At 44.4% G+C, this 20,632-nt stretch overlaps 1 protein-coding gene and 2 pseudogenes across 1 annotated transcript; 2 read left to right on the top strand and 1 right to left on the bottom strand.

Annotated features, from left to right (window-relative positions):
- Positions 1 to 4,971: 4,971 nt before the first annotated feature.
- On the bottom strand, positions 4,972 to 7,649 carry LOC127293857 (uncharacterized). The gene is made up of 3 exons (XM_051323544.2): positions 7,165 to 7,649; positions 6,351 to 6,698; positions 4,972 to 6,244 (listed from the first exon to the last, which is right to left on the bottom strand). Exons 1-3 carry the CDS (start codon positions 7,564 to 7,566, stop codon positions 5,612 to 5,614), a joined length of 1,383 nt encoding a protein of 460 aa, XP_051179504.1. The 5' UTR covers positions 7,567 to 7,649; the 3' UTR covers positions 4,972 to 5,611.
- Positions 7,650 to 9,646: 1,997 nt separating this feature from the next.
- Positions 9,647 to 12,825, top strand: LOC127347170 (DNA-directed RNA polymerase subunit beta''-like; annotated as a pseudogene).
- A 1,118-nt stretch (positions 12,826 to 13,943) lies between these two features.
- LOC127347168 (DNA-directed RNA polymerase subunit beta''-like) lies at positions 13,944 to 15,812 on the top strand (annotated as a pseudogene).
- The last annotated feature ends 4,820 nt before the right edge of the window (positions 15,813 to 20,632 follow it).

The following is a 20,632-nucleotide window of genomic DNA, read 5'->3' as shown; positions in this document are numbered from 1 at the left end:
CTTCCTGTAATCTTGACCATGAAAGTTTACTATGAAAAATGAAAACTACATGCCCAAAAACATACAAATGAATCTTGTTTTCTTTTGTGGCCCGGTGTATCATAGGCAAATGTTGGACCTCCGGTAATATTGACCATGAAAGTTTACTATGAAAAATCTAATGTATTTATCATGGTCTAATTTTATTTATTATAATATTCTATTACCAAGTAGAAAATAATGCTTAACAAAGTGATAAGCATATTGTCATAATTAGTGTAATACATCGAAATACTTGTACATCATCTTCAGCATATAAGGGTATTTCGGACAATCATCGCCAGCTGCATGTCCACCAGCCGTCCTAGAAGCAGGATGCCAAACAACATTTTTACATTTCACCAGCTGTCCAGCTCCAGCTGCTTCTCAGATCCTACCAGCTCCAACTGCTTCTCGTTCAGCTGCAGCCCAAACAAACAGGCACTAAGGGTCCTGATCAGGGATGCCAAAACCAACTTGATACTTTGGTCTCCTGTTGCACTGCATCATATAAAAGGGTGAAAAGCCTGCAACAATCGATCTGACCAAGTTCTCTATTTTTTTAACTGCTCCTCTACATCTCTTCATCTGTACTGATCTAGAGAGGTTAAGAGCAACGGGAAAAGCCTGACGACGATCGATCTGACCAAGTTCTCTATTTTCTTAACTGCTCCTCTACATCTCCTCATCTGTACTGATCTAGAGAGGCTAAGAGCAACGCGAAGACATATCATATATGCCGGCTGTGTCTGCGTAGTGCCGCTGGAGACCAGAGTATCCCTAGACATCTGCTACCTCATTGCTTCAAGCCTGAACAAATAAGCGACGATGTCAAACCCCAATGACTCGTAATAATGATTCTAAAACCATGTTAAAAGGTATTCTAGTTGCTGCCATGCATGATCTTATGATGTTCTCAGGGCATCTCCAGCGGCGCGACGTATTTTAGCGTCCGCGCATCCGTTTGTTTTTGGTCGAAAACGACCGCGCGTCCGTTTGCGTCGGGGGTGGCTCCAGCGGCACGACGCATTTTTTTTAGGACAAATCTTTTTTTGAACTGAAACATAATTTACAAAAACTGAAACATAACTTACATACTTGAAAACATAAAAAAAAAAACCTAAAACGCCTACTGCTGCGCATCGTCGCCGTGCTGCTCCTCGTCGCTGTCGAGCAAGATGATCTCCGGTACGTCCCACGGCCAGTAGCCATCCGGGGGAGCGTACGCCGGGCGCGATGGCGGTGCTCGAGGTTGAGGAGGCTGCGGCTGAGGCGGCGGTGGAGGCGCCCAGGGCTGCGGCTGTGGCGGCGGATGAGGAGCCCAGCCATAAGGCTGTGGCGGCGGTGGGGGAGGCGCCCAAGGCTGTGGCGGCGGTGGAGGAGGCGCCGCCGAGTCCAGAAGCGCCTGTCGAAGGGCTTCATCGGCGGACAGGCCAGGCGGCATGACAGCGGTGGCGTAGCGGGGCAACGGCGGTTGCACCGGCGCGTCGTACTCGGAGACGAGGAGGCCGAGCTTGGCCATCTCGTCGTCCGTCATGTTGTCCGGGAACTCGAAGTTCCGGCCCTCCGCCATGGCCTGCTGCCATTCATGGAAGACGAGGCCGACGTAGTCGTCGCTGTCGTCCTTCACCTCCTCGCTATGGTACGCGAGCGCCTCGATGTAGTCGTCGTCGTCGTCGTAGACGGCGTAGGCTTCGTCGTCGTCGTCCTCGTCCTCGCGGTCGTTGTGCTGCGGCTGCTCACGTCGCGTCGGCGCCTGCTGACGACGCGTCGGCGCCTGCTGACGACGAGCCGGCGGTGCAGGGCCAAAGGGATAATCCCTGTCGCCCATGAAGCCAGCCCGTCGTCTGCTGTCCGTCTCCGTGGACAGGTACGTACGCCAACTCTCCGAGTCGATGGCGTACGCCGGATCGGCGCGGAGGTCCTCCAGCAGATATCGCCTCCTGCGCCGGATCTCCTTGGTCCGCTCAGGCTCGCGCGCAGTATCGGAGGGATGGGCACCCGGCGGCAGCTGAGCCGCCAGCCGCCAGGCAGCTGCACGCCGGACCAGGCGTCGCACGGCACCCATCTGCCGTGCATGAGCCTCCCCACCGTGACGGGGAGCGGCACCTTCTTGATGCCGCTGCCGGAGGCCTCGAAGTCGTTCTTCTTCCCCATGGCGCAGGGGCGGTTGTGGTGCGAGTGGAGCTGTGGGCGAAGGAGCAACGCGGCCGCTGGACTTTTAAGGGCGGCCGCGCACGGGATACGATGCCATTGAAGGCGGCGCAGGCCCAGCCCGCCGCCCGCCGGTGCACGCGCAGAACAGGAAGCTACGGCATTCATGGCGGCGCGCGCACGCGAAGCGCTGACCGCGGAAGCGATGGCCGCGGAAGCGATGCCCTCCATGTGCTCGCCGCCAGCGGGCCCGGTGGAGACCGCAGCGGACACTTTGCGCGTCGCGCAGCCGTCGCCGAGACGCAAACCTGCCGCATATTTGGGCCAGGTTTGCGTCTCCGCGGACGGCTCGGTCACTTTGCGTCGTGCCGCTGGAGAGGGTGCCAGACGCATTTACGACCAAAGCGGACGCAAACGGTCGCTGACCGTTTGCGTCGCGCCGCTGGAGATGCCCTCATGGGCGGATCCAAAGAGTGGCCAGGGTGATTCTTGGACCACCTTGGGATTTTGATTTGACCAGTTGTAGGAGGAAAATTAAGGACACATGTGTGTTTCTAATCTGGCTTTTGTTCAACAAGTCATCCTGCCTTTCGATATCTTTCCTTGTTCTGAAATCATACATACAAACATGAATCATTTTGTTCATAGTCACCGGTCACTCGCCAGTTTCCGCCAAAACCTTCTCCAGTAAAAATTTCCCTCCTTCGCGCATCGCTAAAATTTCGAAGTGGATTTGAAAATTTTGAGTTAGAATTATTGAAGAGATAAGAGAAGCAAACACGGCACCCCTCTTTTTTGCATAGATAAAAGCTTCGTCTTCATCTCCTTTACGACCTAACGATGGATGTGGTATTGGAGCAAATTAAAGGAATTGTGTTGGTTGGCCAGGTGAGAGTTCTTTTGAACTTTTGAAGATATGTATCCATATTTATTCAAAATCTACATTAATATGTTTGTAAGACCGTGATGCTATTGCTATCTATAGTTCTATTTTAACAGCTAAATCCATCTTCCAACTGCCTAGCTATGCCAAGTTATGTAGTTTTATCGAGAAAAAAAAAATTGGGCATGCCGTATTTGCGCCAGAAAATTTTATGAAGGTGGACCAACATTTTACACCAAAAAGCAAGTCTGATTTTCTGTGGTGCATATGACTAGGGATACGTTGAGCACCAGAAATCTACCAGGAAGATCAAAGGAAAAATATATCTGTATTTGGTGGCCTTGCTCGCAAGATTAGCAGCACGCAGGCACGGAAAGAATGATTGGCCGTTACTGTTCCAAGTTGTCTGTTAGAAAAGGATTAAAAACAGCAAGGCTAGCGTACTCCTGTTCCTCAACGTATGTATGGTGTGTGGTCCTTAGGAACATATCAAATGGCCCAGAAAGCTGCAAAACGATGGATATTATCATGTAGGTTATCAGCAACGCCGGTGACCGATACCACTAGTATATTTTTGCTAGGTTCAGTTGAGATGAACGAGCGATACCGTGTGTACAAGGCAGGAACATCAATCATTTGGACTGCTGCTCATGGTAGCATATCATGGACTGTAGCAGTAGGCCTCTCCTGCTTGCTTTGTTAACCCTAGCAACCTTTTGTAGCCTTTCGTGTACGAACTCGTAGCTGGCTAGGCACCATTGTCAAATTAGCAGCCTACCTTGCGGCGGTGGCTGCACTGCTAGACGTGATGAGGGCACCTCTCCCAAACCCTTTGCTCAGTTTCATTTCACATTCACGAGCAAGGACATCAGATTATACTCCCTCTGTTCTACACTAAGTGTCACAATTTTATCAACAAATGGATGCATCTATAACTAAGGTGTGGCTAGCTACATATGTATTTAGCCAAAGTTGAGACACTTATTTATGAATGGATGTAGTATGTATTAGTACACAACTTCTTTAAATCGATTTGTTGAGTTTCTGTCTATGTTGGAATTTCATCCCAGTTTCATTTGCAGATATGTTATTGACATGAAAAGTTGAAAAACAAAAGACAGCTCCACGATGCCAGGGCTCACCACCATCTGTGTGTGTACTGGATAGACGCTTCACGGATGCACATGCTCCACAGTCCACACCACACATACCATGGAGAACAGAGCAGCGTCTACGGAACGGACAATAGACAACTCTGAAACTCCAGGACCTCCAGATCTTGGACAGAGACCCTGTTGCAAAACTCCAAACTATACAAGAATTTGACCATGGAGGATTGGTGTGTGAGTTGCAAGTTCCCAATAGGTGAGGCGGTACTAAAGACAGTGGACTTGAGAATATTAGTATTTCTTCGGCTTAGACATTGGTCCCTTCTTCCCAGGAAGAACACACAGCCCCAAGGATAAAACTAGTGCTCATGTTCCTCACACCGAGAAAGGTAGTGCAATGCCATTAATGAATGCCAAGGGAAAGATGACACCATGCTTACTCAAGCATCAGGGATGGATGTAGTGTAGTGTAGCACACCAGCAAAAATAAAGGGTGCTGCTACTGCCTAGTATCATGGTTACAAAGCTCATCAGCACAGATTATAAAAAGGATAAACCACAGTGTCATCAGAGTAACTGGGTAACACACTTTGACAGCAGCACCTGAGCTGGGGAGCTGGAATGGAAGCAGCACATGGGGGCCATATGGCCATCATAGTAATGAATCATTACTTCCTCCAACATGCTGCAGACCAAAGTAAAATGCAAGCAGCCCAAAAAGGCTCATTGATGTCACACTGCTGCCGGGATTCAACATCCAGAAAAGCTAAAATCATTCCTGGTGCGGAGTGTGCAAAAACAGGGACATCGCAAAACCAGTCCACTCATTAGATGTCTTTGGATTACAACAAGCTTTTTCTGCTGAATACAACCTTTCATCTCAGGGAAAAATAACAGAGATGCGAAGGAAGCAGGTTCAGGAACAAATGAAACCTAAATAGGTAACAACCATACAGAAGCTATACGTTAGCTTGGCCGGGAACCATCACCAAAGCACAGCAAACTGAATGGCCAATTGGATGTAAATGACAGAAATGCTAAAAAACACTGTCGGCTACCGACGAGGAAATGCTTCTTCCCCGCTGACCTCGGTGACTAATTAGTATTGCTAAAGGAGCACAAACAGGCACCACCAGCGATGACCTCTGTTAGGTGGACGCACCAAGTTCTTCCACATGATATACTGACAAAAAGTCTGAAATAGCAAACAAGGTTTACCTACTCCCATCTCTCTTGGTGAGATACTGAGATTAGAAATAACTCTTCACACAGAAGCTCCTCAAGGATATTCAAGACCTTGTGAATGCCCCATGCTGCTTCCTATACACTGAGGTCATCTGGAAATCCCAAAATCGAAATCCTCCCTTGACCTGTTTCTCTCCTACACTACATTCATCAGTCAACTGCAATGAAAGAAGCAAGTATGAACTGAACAGGCTAATGAATATCAGTGATGATCTTCGGGTTTGGTTCCTCTCCATGCTAGTTTGTTGTCATCATCTGCCTTCTCCAGCGCAGCAACTTTGGCACGGTGACCAGCGGGAGGACCAAACTTGCTCTTCTCACCATGAGGAAGCTCGACAGCTTCACAAACAGATCCAGACTTGATGTCAGTGGGTGGGATGAAGCAATCCATGGACAGCCCAGGGACATTGAACGCCACCTCCTCAATGCTCCATGCCTCCTCCATCCGAGTCTTGGTGTGGCTCATGGCCACCTCGCCGAAACGGAAGAGGGTCACAGCCGAGCGCCCAGAGTGTGCAATCATGATACCATCCACCGGCCGGTAGTCCTCGATGAACGAATTGATGGTAGTCTCCCAGTAGACTGCATCCCCGCCGGTTGTTGACTGAATCCGTGTCAGGTGTGAGTCCTCAATGTGGACGAGAAGGCCAGTCCTCTGGCTGAAGTACCCGAACATGACATGCCTGATGATCTCGGCGAGGCCCTCGGTCCGCGCCTTGAGGGTCTCAGGGTCAGTGCACAGCTTGAGAATGAAGCAGTCCTCCCCGTTCACCTTCCTCTCCCCGATGCACCGTGCGCCGGCGAACATGCTCGCTGCAGTCAATGGATCCAAGCCCTGGAAAGACATCGATCGAAAACGTATGAGTATCGAGCTTCTTCCATGGATGTATAGGCACAAACAGTAGCATAGAAGGCGTGGGCTGCGCAGTGCAATTATATACCTGAAGGGCACGTCGGAGCGGGCGAACAGGGCCCTTGGCGGCATGGGAGCCGAGCCACGGGGTATGGCGCCACACGAGCTTGCCATTGCAGCCGGCGTGCACCTTGCTCCCGCCGACGGCCAGCTCGATGTACCACATCTCGGGAGCCATCTGCCAGAGCACGAAGCGGCCCGGCTCGGCGCAGCGGGCGGCATTGCGGTTCTTGACGAGGCGGCCGGCGTTCTCGAACTCGGTGGCCACCATGCGCACCTTGCCCATGACGTAGGTGTTGCGCACGGAGGAGAGCAGCTTGTGCCCGCCGGAGGCCGCCAGGTACTGCTGCAGGATGTACTGCGCCGACGAGGTCTCCTGTGGGAAAAAGAGCGCGGTAAGAAGGGCAGAGTGAGTTACAGGTTTGGTAACAGTAAATTTAACTGTGTTTTACTACTGGACATATGTGCGGTATCCTTGAATCGAACACCTTGCCGACAAAATTTTCAACACGTATTCGTCGTCCTAAGGAAAGGAACAAAGAAGGTAGTAAGATTACTAGACCACACAGAGACAGTGGTAGACGTCAGTGATGGCGTCAAGCGCGCTCACAAGCTCGGTAAGGAAGACGAGTTTTACAGCGCTGGGAGGAGATGGTGGGTAATAGTGAGTTTTTACGGTGTGCAGGACCATGAACTGGAGAATTAAGAGAAGGCGGGCACGAGCTTCCGGGAAGGAAATTGACTGGAGCATTTCGTCGAACACATGGCTTGACCAAATCTGGCGCTAACAAAGTGGGAGAGAAAATACAGCAGCATGAACAACAAGAAGAAGAAGCGCTTACGATGGGTGTGTCCTTAATGCTGAGGTGCGGCAGCGGCTCAGCGGCGCAGACATGCACGGGCGCGAGCGGCGCGCCCATGACGCCGAGGAGGAGGCGGAGGTCGTTGCGGGCGGCGCCGGCGCCGGCGGCCGCGGCGGCGACGGAGGAGGGCGCGCGCGCGAGCTGGCCGCGGACCCAGCGGCCCCAGCCCTCCCTCCTGCCGCCCGCGTCCGCCCCGGCGGCGCCGGACTCCGGATCGGGGCCCTCCATGAGCGGCGCCAGCATCTCGCCGCCTGGTCCGCCGGAGAACCTGAGCGCGGCGTCGAGGTCGGCGGACTCCGGCCTCCGGCGCGGCCTGGCCGGCGAGAGGCCGCGCGCCACCTCGTGCTTGAGCGCGGCGAAGAAGCCGTGCGGCCGTTCCATGGAGGTGGTCGCAAATAGGGAAGAAGGTCCGGGACGGTGTGTCGGCTGTCTGGCGCAATGCTGGCTGCCGAGGTTGAGAGCTGGTTTCCCGAATTTATACGGAGGTGTGGGGCCGGGGCGGAAAGAGGAGGTGGGGCCCAGCCGCCGGAAGAGCAAGCTGGAGTGAGCGAGGAGAGCGTGTGTGCTCTGCTGTGCCGTTGAGCGTGACACGGTGGGACGTTTATACGGACGTTGTTCACACCGTACGTCGGCTGCTGCTTCTCCTCACCGCTTCTCCTACACTCACCCTCTACCCTTCACTCTACAAATCTTTTTTTTTTTAACACAAATATATATTAAGCTAGCAAGCCACCTCATTAAAACCTTTCAGTTCCCTTTAATATCCTGGAAAGGAAAAGAGTACGTCTGAAACTTGCTGCTGATATCAAGATTCGATTACATCTTGCTCAAGAAAGCTACATTATTCAGAGCATCTACGGAAACATGACTAGGCGGATCACCATCCCACTGAATAACTCGATCCGATTCGAAACACGACTTTGCAAGATTATGAGCTACCTTGTTTGCTTCTCTTGGACAATGTTGAACCTTGATCATCCCTACACGTTGGCAAATTTGGAAACAATCTGCCAAGAAAGATGTATATGGTCCCCAAATTCCTGCCCCGTTGCAAGCATCAACCAACTCTAAACAATCCGACTCAACTATAACCGGGGAGCAACCCAAAGTTTCAATCAATTGCAAAGCATGTCGAAGAGCTTCAGCTTCCGCTACTCTGGCATCCATCAAATTAAGTTTTGGCCATGCCCCTCCTGATATCACCTCACCATGATCATTTCGAATGATAACAACCACAACTCACATTCCATTAGGATAGTACGAAGCAGCAATATTCGCTTTATAATTGTTCAGGGCAGGTTTAACCCAATGAACTTGTTTTGGAGTTGTGGGTTTAGCCACTAAACCATAATTGAATGTTAGTGCTTGAATTGAGAACGTCGTCCGAGCTGGTGCCGCCACCCTCTCCCCCTTCACAGCTTCTCTTCTTTGCCACCAAATGTACCATGATGCAACCAAGATAGTTTCCTGTTGCCCTTACTGGCCAAGAACCAGTGATTTCTTTAAAGGACTTCTTAAAATCTCCTCTAGCACAAAAGAACATGATCTGTCTAAACAAACAACATCACTAATCACTTTTTCGAGTCCCAAAACTTTCCATATTTTCTTAGCTCTATAACAGGTGAACATCAGATGGCGAATATCTTCAGAACCTCGCATACAAATGGGGCATTGAGCCGATACCTTTATATGTCTGTTAGCCAGGACCCCAACACCTTCTATTAACCCGTGCAAAGCCCTCCACCCAAATTTTTTAATCTTCGCGGGTAAGTTAAGCTTCCATAGAATGTCGCAAACTGGGTTTTTCATAGATGTTCCTTGTCCATCACCCCGGCCAATTTTTATCTAATACTGATGTTCCCACTCGGTGTAGTAAGCAGATCTAACCGAAAACATGTGAGTCTTTGTTTTATGCCATGCAACAAAATCATCGTCAAGGTTAGGGCTTATTGGTATTTCCAGAATTTTTTGTGCCTCCAAAGGATGGAAAGTATCCCTCACAAGCTCTTCATCCCAAAAACCAGTAATTGGATTGATCAACTCGTCCACAGCACGAAGAAGGTTTTGGCCTTGGGCTATGTCGATTTTTCTTGATAAATTACCAGGAATTCAATGATCTCTCCAGATGTTAATACTCTGACCATTCCACACTCTCCAAATATGGCCTCTTCTAAACTTTTGAATACCTTTGATAATGCTTTTCCAAGTGAACGATGAACCACCTTTTGGACCAGCGTTAAGTAAATCTCTAGTTGGATAATACTTGACTTTCAGGACTTATGCACAAATGGTATCCAGTTTAGTCAACAATCTCCAAGCTTGATTCGCAAGCATAGCTAGGTTGAAAGCATGCAAATCTCGAAACCCCATGCCTCCCTCTGTTTTTGGAATACACATTTTCCACCAAGCACTCTAATGCATACACTTTTGTTCTTCAGTATCTCCCCACCAGAAAGCAGCCATGGCATCAGTAATTTCTTTATAGACATTTTTTCGAATTTTGAACACGCCCATAGAAAACACAGGAATAGATTGAATAACCGCCTTCAACAAAATTTCGTTGGCTCCCGTAGATAGTAGTTTCTCCTTCCACCCTTGCAGAATTGTAATCACTCTTTCTAGAAGATACATGAAATGATCACTTCTCTTGATCCCCACCATTGCAGGCAAACCAAGATATCTGTCAGATAGAGCTTCAGTCATAATATTCAGCTAGGTACACATCTCCTCTTTGACTTGCACATCAACATTAGGGCTAAAGAATATACTGCATTTCGCCTCGCTCACCATCTGTCCTGAATTTGCACAGTAATGTTCAAGCACTTGTCTCAACGAGGTTGCATTAACTTTGTTTGCCTTCATAAGAATCAGTGAATCATTAGCAAATAATAAATGTGAAACTGATGGTGCACTTCTACACACCCTAACTCCTTCAATGCCACGAACCTCCTCACTATGAGCAAATAAGCTTGATAATCCTTCTGCACAGATTAAGAAAAGATATGGGGATAGAGGGTCCCCTGCTGTCTCAAGCCTCTAGTTGGAAGGAATTCTTGTGTTCCTTGATCATTATATCTTACTTTATATTTCACTGATCTGACACAAGCCATAAGAAGTTGAACAAAATCTTGGTGGAACCCCAGCCGAATAAGCATGTTCTCCAAAAAGCCCCATTCCACCCTGTCATAAGCTTTGTGCATATCAAGCTTGACTGCACAATACCCATTCTCCCCTTCCTTCTTATTTTTTTTTTGTAATGAATACTTTCATAAGCCACCATGATATTATCTGTAATGAGTCTACCAGGGACAAATGCACTCTGGACCGGTGAAATAATCTCATCAAGAAAATATTTTAGCTCTGTTGTGCCGTTGGTGTTGTGCGTGACACCGAGGGGGGACGTTTATACGTTGTTCACACCGCATGTCGTATGCTGCTTCTCCTCACCGCTTCTCGTACACTCACCCTCTACCCTTCACTCTACAAGCCTTGTGCTACTACAAGTAGTAGTATGATGGCACATGTGTTTTTCTTGATATGTTTTTTATCGGGATTTTTCATTTTGTTCCAATGTTGGAAAGGATGTGTAGTGTGTACATATATATATCATATTATATGAGAGCAAATGTTGATAATATGCCAATATGGTAGCGCTTATATCTTTCTTAATATGGTTTGTCAGGATTTTTATGCGTGCTTGATTTTCTTGATTCGATGGCGACAAAGGAAATCACAGGCGACGATTTGGGTGCATGTTATGGGTACTAAATTCGCACGATTCGATGTAACTAATGATCACGATGTTCTTCCCTCGAGATTTGGTTCGCGACAAACGTGGAATGTCGTTACGCTACAACTACGAGAAGGACAAACACTTCACATGTGAACACCAACATATATGTGACAATTAATGCAGTTATACGGAACTACTCTTATCCATGTAAATGCATTAAATACCCTGATTAGGTTGTTCTTTAATACCACGAGAAAGACGCAAAGTATATCTAAGGAATAAAAAAGAGGAAAAATGGGACTAAGTTCAATGGGGAAAAAATTCACAAGAGCAAGGAAAACTGTTGTTTCCATTCTACCTACAATCGCGTATAAAATCTATGAAGGGCGAAATTTAGCATCACTTTTCCTGCATGATCTCTTGTAAGAAGAAGATAACCTCCAACTTTGACTGGTCAATTTTTTCTCATGAAGATAGCAAGTCAAGTGAAAGAATTTATCACACAAATAGTCAATTTGTTAGATATTGCTTCGTAGTGATTTGGGAATGAGAAGAAAAAGAAAAGGTTGGTGTTTCCCTTGAGGGTAAGAGAAAATGATCTTATTCGTGATTTCCTAAGAATTGAGTTAATCAAGTGCATTATTTCATATACATGAAAAAGATATGATAGGACAAGTCCCCCTCATAATAGGTTAGATAGCACTAATGTAAATCCCTTGTATTCCATGGCAAATATGGGATCACTTAGCCAACAACATAAAGATATATGCACCTTTGATGATTTTTGCGGCATCCAACTGTTCTCAAGTTGTTTTATTGAAGAACTCAAAACACCACAATACAATGAAAGAATTGAATCGTAGAATTCATATTCGAGAAATTTTTGTGCCCTTAAGCATTATTGTCCATAGTATATTGATGTTTTCATCATCTTACTATTTACCAACGCATAATCAGATCATGTTAATAAAATCTTTGTGTCTTGACAATTTGAAATAAACTTTCCAACTAGTTTAAGGACTTAAATACTCTTTAATATATGAAAATCAAATGATTTCTAATTTCGATATTAACATATTGCTGGGTCCATTTCTTTTGAATTTTCATTGTGTCCATCATGATTCTTGGGACGTGACATGGGCAATAATTTGCCTTGGAAAGTTTATTTGTGAAAATGTCTATTTAAATCGCACATTAGAAATCTGGTCAAATTTTCATTATTAATATAGATTCCACTGTTATAAAAACAGTTAAATCATACTTGGGCACTATATATGCCACTTTTAATGGTTATTATGGAGAAATCCTTCACAAAGGCGATATGTTAGTAACGCTCATATATGAAAAATCGAGATCCGGTGACATAACACAAGGTCGTCCAAAAGCGGAACAAATCTTTGAAGCGCGTTCGATTCATTATCCCTAAATCTCGAAATAATAGTTGAGTATTGGAATGAGCGTATACTATGAATTCTTGGGATCTACCGTGGGGGACTCTCCTACGGTTTTATGGTAAAAAAAAAAAAGAATTCTTGGGATGCCTTGGGGTATTCTTGATTGGATCTGAGCTAACCATAGGCCAAAGTTCTAAAGTCTTATTTCTTTGGTTAATAATTCCCCCAAAAAAGTATTGATCCCCATGAGTAAAATTCCATAACAAACATATAGTGTTTATTATACTACAAGTAACATCAAACTTTGGGTTTCGAAAGATGAAATGTCTAAAAATAAATTCAATTGGGGAATGACTACTACAAGCAGAACGAGCAGGGCGAGCTTCCGAGGAATCGATCTATTATCGGGTATCTTTTTTGGGAATAACAAGGGCTTCTCTGAATACCCAAAGTTTCATACATGAAGCAAATTTTGAAGAAAGTTCTCGAGTTATAGCAAAATTTTCCCTATGAGTTATAGCAAAATTTTCCCTATGAGGCCGCGCGCCACCTCGTGCTTGAGCGCGGCGAAGAAGCCGTGCGGCCATTCCATGGAGCTGGTCGCAAATAGGGAAGAAGGTCCGGGAGCGGTGTGTCGGCTGTCTGGCGCAGTGCTGGCTGCCGAGGATGAGGGGTGGTTTCAGAATTTATACGGAGGTGTGGGGCCCGGAAGGAAAGAGGAGGTGGGGCCTAGCCGCCGGAGCAGCGTGTGCGGGCGGGCTAGCTCTGTTGTGCCGTTGGTGTTGTGCGACGTTGTTCACACCGTACGTCGGCTGCCGCTTCTCCTGACCGCTTCTCCTACACTCACCATCTACCCTTCACTCTACAAGCATTGTGCTTCTACAAGTAGCAGTATGATGGCACATGTGTTTTTCTTGATATGTTTTTTATGGGGATTTCCCATTTTTTTCCCAATGTTGGAAAGGATGTGTACTGTGTACATATGGCGTATTTTATGAGAGCAAATGTTGATGATATGCTAGCGCCTATATCTTTCCTAACATGGTTTTGTCGGCATTTTTATGCGTGCTTGATTTGATTGATTCGATGGCGACAGAGGAAACCATAGCCAACGATCTTTTCAAATAGGTTGCATACTGTGGATATAAATCATACATCTGAGAAAGTATGGTGGTTATATGTAGAGCAGAGTAAGTTCTTTCCGGTGCCGACAATTCTAATGATTGGATGTTTCACGGAGGGTACATTATTGCCGAGGAGAACAACAACTGTGGATAGATGACAAACTGGAAAAGTCGTCACAAGTTATTGGTTTTGGGGTGCATGTTATGCGTACTAAATTTGCACGATTCGATGGCGACAAACGAAACCATTGCCGATGATGATGATGGTGTTCTTCCCTCGAGATTTGGTTCACGACAAACACGAAATATCGTTACACTACAACTACGAGAAGGACAGACAATTCACATGTGAACACCGACAAATATGTGACAATTAATGCAGTTATACAAAACAACTCTTATCCATGTAAGTGCATTGATCGCCCTGATTAGATTGTTGTTTGATACCACCAGAAAGATGAAAAATATATCTAAGGAATGAAAAAAGGAAAAATGTGTCTAAGTTCAATGGAAACAAATTCACAAGAGCAAGAAAAATTGACTGTTGTCTCCCTTCTGCCTACAATCACATATAAAATCGATGAAGGGAGAAATTTAGCATCACTCTTCCTGCAAGATATCTTGCAAGAAGAAGATAACCTCCAACTTTGAATGGTCAATTTTACATGAAGATAGCAAGTTAAGTGAAAGAATTTATCACACAGATAGTCAATGTGTTAGATCTTGCTTCGTAGTGAATTGGGAAACGAGAAGAAAAAGACAAGGTTGATGCTTCCCTTGAGGTAAGAGAAAATGATCTTATTAGTGATATCCTAAGAATTGAGTTAATAAAGTGCACTATTTCATATACATGAAAAAGGTATGATAGGACAAGTCCTCCTCATAATAGGTTAGATAGCACTAATATAAATCCCTTTTATTCCAAGGAAAAGATAGGATCAATTAGCCAACATCATAAAGATATTGGCACCTTGTTGAACTGAAATAAAGAATACCAATCTTTGATGATTTTGTCAGCATCCAACTGTTCTCAAATTGTTTTATTCAAGAACTCAAAACATACCAATACAATAAAGAATTAAATTGTAGAATTCCTATTCGAGAAATTTTTGGGCCCTTAAGCATTATTGTCCCTAGTATATTGATTTTTTCATCATCTTACTATTTACCAACACATAATCAGATCATGTTAATAAAATATTTGTTTCTTGACAATTTGAAACAAACTTTCCAACTATTTCAAGGACTTAAATACTCTTTAATAGATGAAAATCAAATGATTTATAATTTTGATATTAACATATTGTTGGGTCCATTCCTTTTGAATTGTCATTGTTTCCATCATGATTCTTGGGATGCGACATCGGCAATAATTCACCTTGGAAAATTTATTTGTGAAAATTTCTATATAAATGGCACACAAAAACTATGGTCAAATTTTCATTATTAATATAGATCCCGCCGTTATAAAAGCAGTTAAACCATACTTGGCCAATACAGGGACCACTTTTTATGGTCATTATGGAGAAATCCTTCACAAAGGCAATAGGTTAGTAACACTCGTATATGAAAAATCGAGATCTGGTGACATAACACAAGGTCGTTCAAAAGTGGAACAAATCTTTGAGGCGCGTTCGATTCACTATCCTCGAATCTCGAAAGGATAATTGAGTATTGGAATGAGTGGACACTAAGAATTCATGGGATCCCCTGGTGGATTCTTCATTGGAGTTGAGCTAACCATAGGCCAAAGGCCCAAAGTCTTATTTCTTTGGCTAATAATCCAAAAATAAAATTATCGATGCCACTGGGTACAAACCATAACAGACATATATTTATTATTATACATCAGGTAACATCAAAATTGCGGTTTTCCAAAGATCAATGTCTAAAAGAAATTCACCAGGGTAATTAATCAGACTATTGCTAGCGAAATGAGCATGGCCAGTTTTGGATGAATCGATCTATTGACGGGTTATTTTTTGGGAATAGTAAGTGCTTCCCTAAATACCCAAAGTCTCATATGTGAAGCAAGTTTTGAAGAAACTGATCTTGTTTTAGGAAAAATTTCCCTATGAGATCGCATTGATTGGTTGAAAGGATTGAAACAGAATGTATTTTTGGGTGTGATTATACTAGTTGTTACCGTATTCCAACAAGTTTGTCTATCATTCCCCACATGACAATAACCTTTTACTTCAAAAACAAAATATATTTGTGTTGAAAATGAGAGATTTTTTGTTTCTCCAAACAAAATTAGTTTCTACCCATACTAACATAACAAACAATTTCTATGGGACATTAGAACCCTCATTTATACAACTTAAGGATAATATTTTTTACTTTACTAGACTTTGTGAACATATAGAACACTAAACATGTCAAAATTTATATTTCATATTTTAATAAGTAAAAGAAGTCAGCCAATTCATTAAGCTTATGTTTATACAACATGTCAGTTCACACCTCACAATAGAGAAGGGTATATCGGAAGATGAGAACTAGGAAAACTGCAATTGTGGGATAGGATGACGAGGTAGACAAAATCGTCACGAGTTATTGGTTTTGGGTGCATATTATGCGTACTAAATATGCACGATTCAATGTCGACAAAGGAAACCCTAGCTGATGATCACGGTGTCCTCCCCCCGAGAATTCGCTTAACGACAAATGTGAATTGTCGTTCCGCTACAATTGCGAGAAGGACAAATAGTTGACATGTGGCCATCGAGGTTTGTGTGACGGTACTTTTGCGGCACAACTTTTATTTATCTAAATGTAAATGCATTGATTCGTCCTGGCAGTTTGGTATGCTTTTTCAATATATGTTTTGCTAATTCTGAGTCGACAGGGTTTTAGAGGAACCATTTAATGAAGATACGATCCGATTGCTGCAATCTTGGAGTAGCTTAAAGATAGACCGGGAGAATCTTCGGGCCGCATGAGCACCGATACTCCTTTTAATAGCAAAAGAAAAATCGGTGTCGGGGAAATAAAACAACAAATCGGTGACCCCCGAAGGAGGTGAGCAGATCCGGAGCCCGCCGTGCATGCGTGATCCCGCGACGGCGCCGTTATAGTCTAAACTCCGGCCGGCCGCCGGGCCACGGTCGTCACTCGTCGCTCCCCGGCTGGATCGATGGGTTCGCATTTAGTCACTGGCGTGACGACTGGACACTGCTTTGGACGGACGGACGGGCGGCGCTGCTCCGAGTTTAAAGCCGTCGTCCGTTTCCGACTTTCTGTTGCTGCGCGCCTACTATACTGCAGCCGATCCAGCGGTGGGTGCAGTGGAAGTCCGTCCGATGCTAGCTAGGCTACGTAGTACGTACAGCGAAGCAGCACCGCAAGGAAACAGCGGGAACTCGGACGCACGCAACGTGCTTTTGCTCCGTCTCCACGGGAACGATGTCACCGGGGCTTTGTCGGACCTGGGTTTCGCTTTGGACGAGTCCGTTTTCAGTTGAGGAAGAAGAGGTTCGGGAAGCCACAGCTGTGCCGACGTTGGAAGCGTCTGCGCACTGTGCTGGCCAACAGTAACGTAAAAGGCCACTTTGGGAGGGAGGGAGTGATCTCGCTCGCTTGCTTCGTTTCGTTTGGTTCCTGGGAGAAGCCTGGACCGATCATACCTGATCAGGACTCGGGAGAGCGTACGTGGCGCCCACAGGCCTGATGAACTGACACATCAGGTAATTAATTCTCCATCTGTTTCAAATTAGTTGACCAGTAGGATATATTCTCCATCTTGTATATCATCGACATGGTTCGATTTCGGCAAGTCCGGATGGCCCACAGATGGTGGTGATGGCATATGGCCCATCGGGCGGCCCAGTTGCTGTTGATCAAGATGGAAGATGTCCAGCCCAGGAACAAGGAGCCGGATCCTAACCGACCTACTGAGGTAGCCGGATCCATGGAGGCCCATGAAGGTAGCCGGATCCTTGGAGGTCTATGCCAGGATTTAGATCCGTGAAGGCCCATGAAGGAAGCCGGATCCATGACGGCAAGTTAGGTCCAGGTGGATCCTTGTCGTGCACGACAATGTATATTCCGTAGTTAGGCATCGTTGTCGGGCGCCACATGGAAGCACACAAAGCAACTGCCAATGTCCTGACCACACAATGGAGGTCGTGAATTACAAAAAAAAAATAAGCCGATAAATGGCCAACCGATAAAATCGATTAATCGGCCGATAAGCGATTAATCTCCATTTTAAGGCTAACCGATAAGTTAAGATTAACGATTTCTTGAACATTGGGATTGTATGCTTGATCACTTCCGAGCCATCAACATGGGTGGCATCTGTTAATCACAAGTGCCATTTACCGTAACAAAAACATCACAAATGCCCCTCTCACATTGTTGGCACACTAGAAAACAAGAGTACCATAAGTGGTGATCAAGATTGGAACAAGTTGAGCCTCTCAATCGAAGTGGTAAAAATTCTCAGGATAAGGTAATGAATTAATTGCCTTGATCACTTGATACAACATTTGTTGAGTGCATTGAAGTTTAACTTTCTTTAGAATTTGTGATTCCCAACTCAACATTGCACAAGAATTGTGAAAGGGCAAACCAAAGAAAAAAGCAGAAGGACAAGGATGTCCTTTGGTTTAGACCATCATTTGGTCTTGCTCCAATGTGATGAATGGAAGAATAGAAAAAATAATGAAATCTTGACTCATAGAAAGGTAAATATATGTTAGTTGGAGAGGTTGCAGAAGTTGTCACCTGTTGAGCATTGAATTGATGACGAGGGAAGGAATCGTCCACCTCTTTGTTGCCAAAAAGAGGCCTAGTGGAAGGATGAGGGGCTGAAGAAGGGAGGATAAAATGCTTACAACAATCCTTTGATAACATATTGTACATAAAAGGACATTGTTGCTTAGATGAAGGACTTGAAGACCAAGGATATGAGGGTGGCCGATGAAAGGAAGGGTGTATAGTTGAGGAGAGTTGTTGGAAAGGATAGGAGGGTGTCATCAAAGGATATGCTTAAGAGGTTGGAAAAGAGAAGAAGCCAACATACACAAATGGTCAAGATGATAAGGGAATAGCATATAGCTTATGCATGGGCAAGTATTGGCATCAAGGTCAGTGGGTCGCTATGAAGGTTTTGGTGGCATGAAAGGCATGGGTGGTAATGATAGCATTAGTGACATAAGCTCCACCGTGAAATGGAGACAATAGTGACATTTGAGAGTGAATGAGAAATTGTTTTCTTTTGGGATCTCTATGTCTTAATGAATATGTTTTATGCACTTTCATTTGTGCTTATGATGCACTATGCTTTCACCGCAACATGAAGATGGAAGTTCCAATCATCATGACATAAAATGTTTAGTTAATTTGGATTGTATATACTATTTTGAGAGATGAACTAGAAGAAAAAATCATGGGTACATAATTTTGAATAATCTTCAAAATTGTAGCATGAAATTTTTTACTCAAAATATTCTCTCTCCCGTATCCATAAATAGTTTTGGATACAAAAAAGGGGAAATACGTTGAAGATGTTCATCCATTTTGAGAAATTGCAATCACATAATCAGAACGAGTGGGTCTAGAGTCCATCCTCACACAGTTGAAATGCAGCTTCTCCCTTCTCCTTTCGAAAAGCAAGTGGATCTCATAGCCTCAGACAATTCGAAAAGTAGGTCTCAGTCTCATTTTCAGATGCCATTTTCACTATTGAGTTTCTGAACAAGTAAAGAAATTTATATAGTATTATCTAGTACTTTCATGATGAACTATTCTTAGTATGATTATATTGGTCACACTTCACCCAAATTTGCCGAGAATAAGCAGTGCTTACTTGGGGGGTGTTTGTTGTGGCTTTTTTTGGCTTTTTGGCTTTGGCAAAAGCCAAAAAAAGCACCTAAATAGGTGCTTTTTTGGCTTTTGGGTTTTGGAAGCCAAAAGAATAGGATCTTTGTTTTTGGCTTCCATAACCCAAAAGCCAAAAAAGCACCTATTTAGGTGCTTTTTTTGGCTTTCGCCAAAGCCAAAAAGCCAAAAAAAGCCACAACAAACACCCCCTTGATAATACTCTACAACACTCTAGTAATATGGTGGGAGTTATCAAGAGCTGCTAAAATATGTTAGAGCATCTTACGTGAGAGGAGGATTTCAGAAGGTTCTGGAACCAAGAACAATCATGGTAGAAGTTACTCAAAGTGAACTCTAGAGTCAAGGAGAATTCTAGAGTAAGATATTTAGGTGTACTAATAATATTCATGTATTGATAATGTTATACAGAAATTTAGAACTTAGATATTTGTAGTATAATCTCTACGATGATGAAGCTTATCACACATCCAAGGGAGATGTACACTTACAGAGAGGAGTGATCTTCTCTCCCATGTAGGCTCAGCCAAAAAAGCAAGAAGGGTGACAAGTGGTAGGAGTTGCCGAATATGTGAGAGGTAGGGATGGCCTTGAGAGTGTCGTAGTATTGTGAGGTATCCACATTACAAGTGTGTGCAAGTTGAGGTGTTGAATAAATATTGAGTGATCCTAGTGTGAGAGTGAGGTTTCCATAGGAGAAGGGTCTTCAAAGTAGTGTGTCTAATGGAACCACCACGTAGTGGGATTCCTACTGGTTGTATTAGTGTATGTGGAACCCTTGATGTTTTCCAACAAAATTCATAAAAGTTGAAAAGTGAATGTATCTATGGACATTTACAAAGTGACTATGCAACCCTTATCTAAATATGATTTAAGTTATTAAAAAAACCTACATAGCCCGTTGAAGTTTGCTTTTCTTAGGTCACTTTATCTTTTAAATGGACATTTTCCACCAACTGCTCAATGATCTTCTCACCCTAGAAACTTGGAAACATAGGAATGTTAACAAATATTTTCATATGAGACTACTTACTTTCATAATTAAAATGGCCATGTTCTCGCTCCGTCATAGTTGTAGTCCTTACCGTCATATAATCTTAGCAGAGGCATCCGCCGCCCATAAGTTATGAGCACTTAAATTAATTCCAGCAACCTCACAATATTCAATAAACGTAGGGGAACCTGATATACCCAGTGTGGTGCTACAATTGTTGGCAAGGTTCAATCGGTACCGTCGAATAAATGTTTCAGCAAAAAATAACACAAATGTTATTTTCAAGCATTGACTCTATATATGTAGGAAAAATAAATGATGACCAAATGTTAATTAAATGTCATATTCATACTTA

This window comes from Lolium perenne, chromosome 4, assembly GCF_019359855.2.
Source record: "Lolium perenne isolate Kyuss_39 chromosome 4, Kyuss_2.0, whole genome shotgun sequence".
Taxonomy (NCBI): domain Eukaryota; kingdom Viridiplantae; phylum Streptophyta; class Magnoliopsida; order Poales; family Poaceae; genus Lolium; species Lolium perenne.
Note: the sequence above shows the minus strand (reverse complement) of the source record. Positions and strands in the feature narration are given on the sequence as shown.

What these genes read in the sequence shown, in the direction of transcription:
- LOC127293857 (XM_051323544.2), bottom strand. Translation starts at nt 7,566, where the DNA reads ATGGAACGGCCGCACGGCTTCTTCGCCGCGCTCAAGCACGAGGTGGCG. An exon ending in GCATTAAGGACACACCCATC is followed by an intron (nt 6,699 to 7,164) that starts GTAAGCGCTTCT and finishes TTTTTCCCACAG; the next exon opens with GAGACCTCGTCGGCGCAGTA. An exon ending in CGCTCCGACGTGCCCTTCAG is followed by an intron (nt 6,245 to 6,350) that starts GTATATAATTGC and finishes ATGTCTTTCCAG; the next exon opens with GGCTTGGATCCATTGACTGC.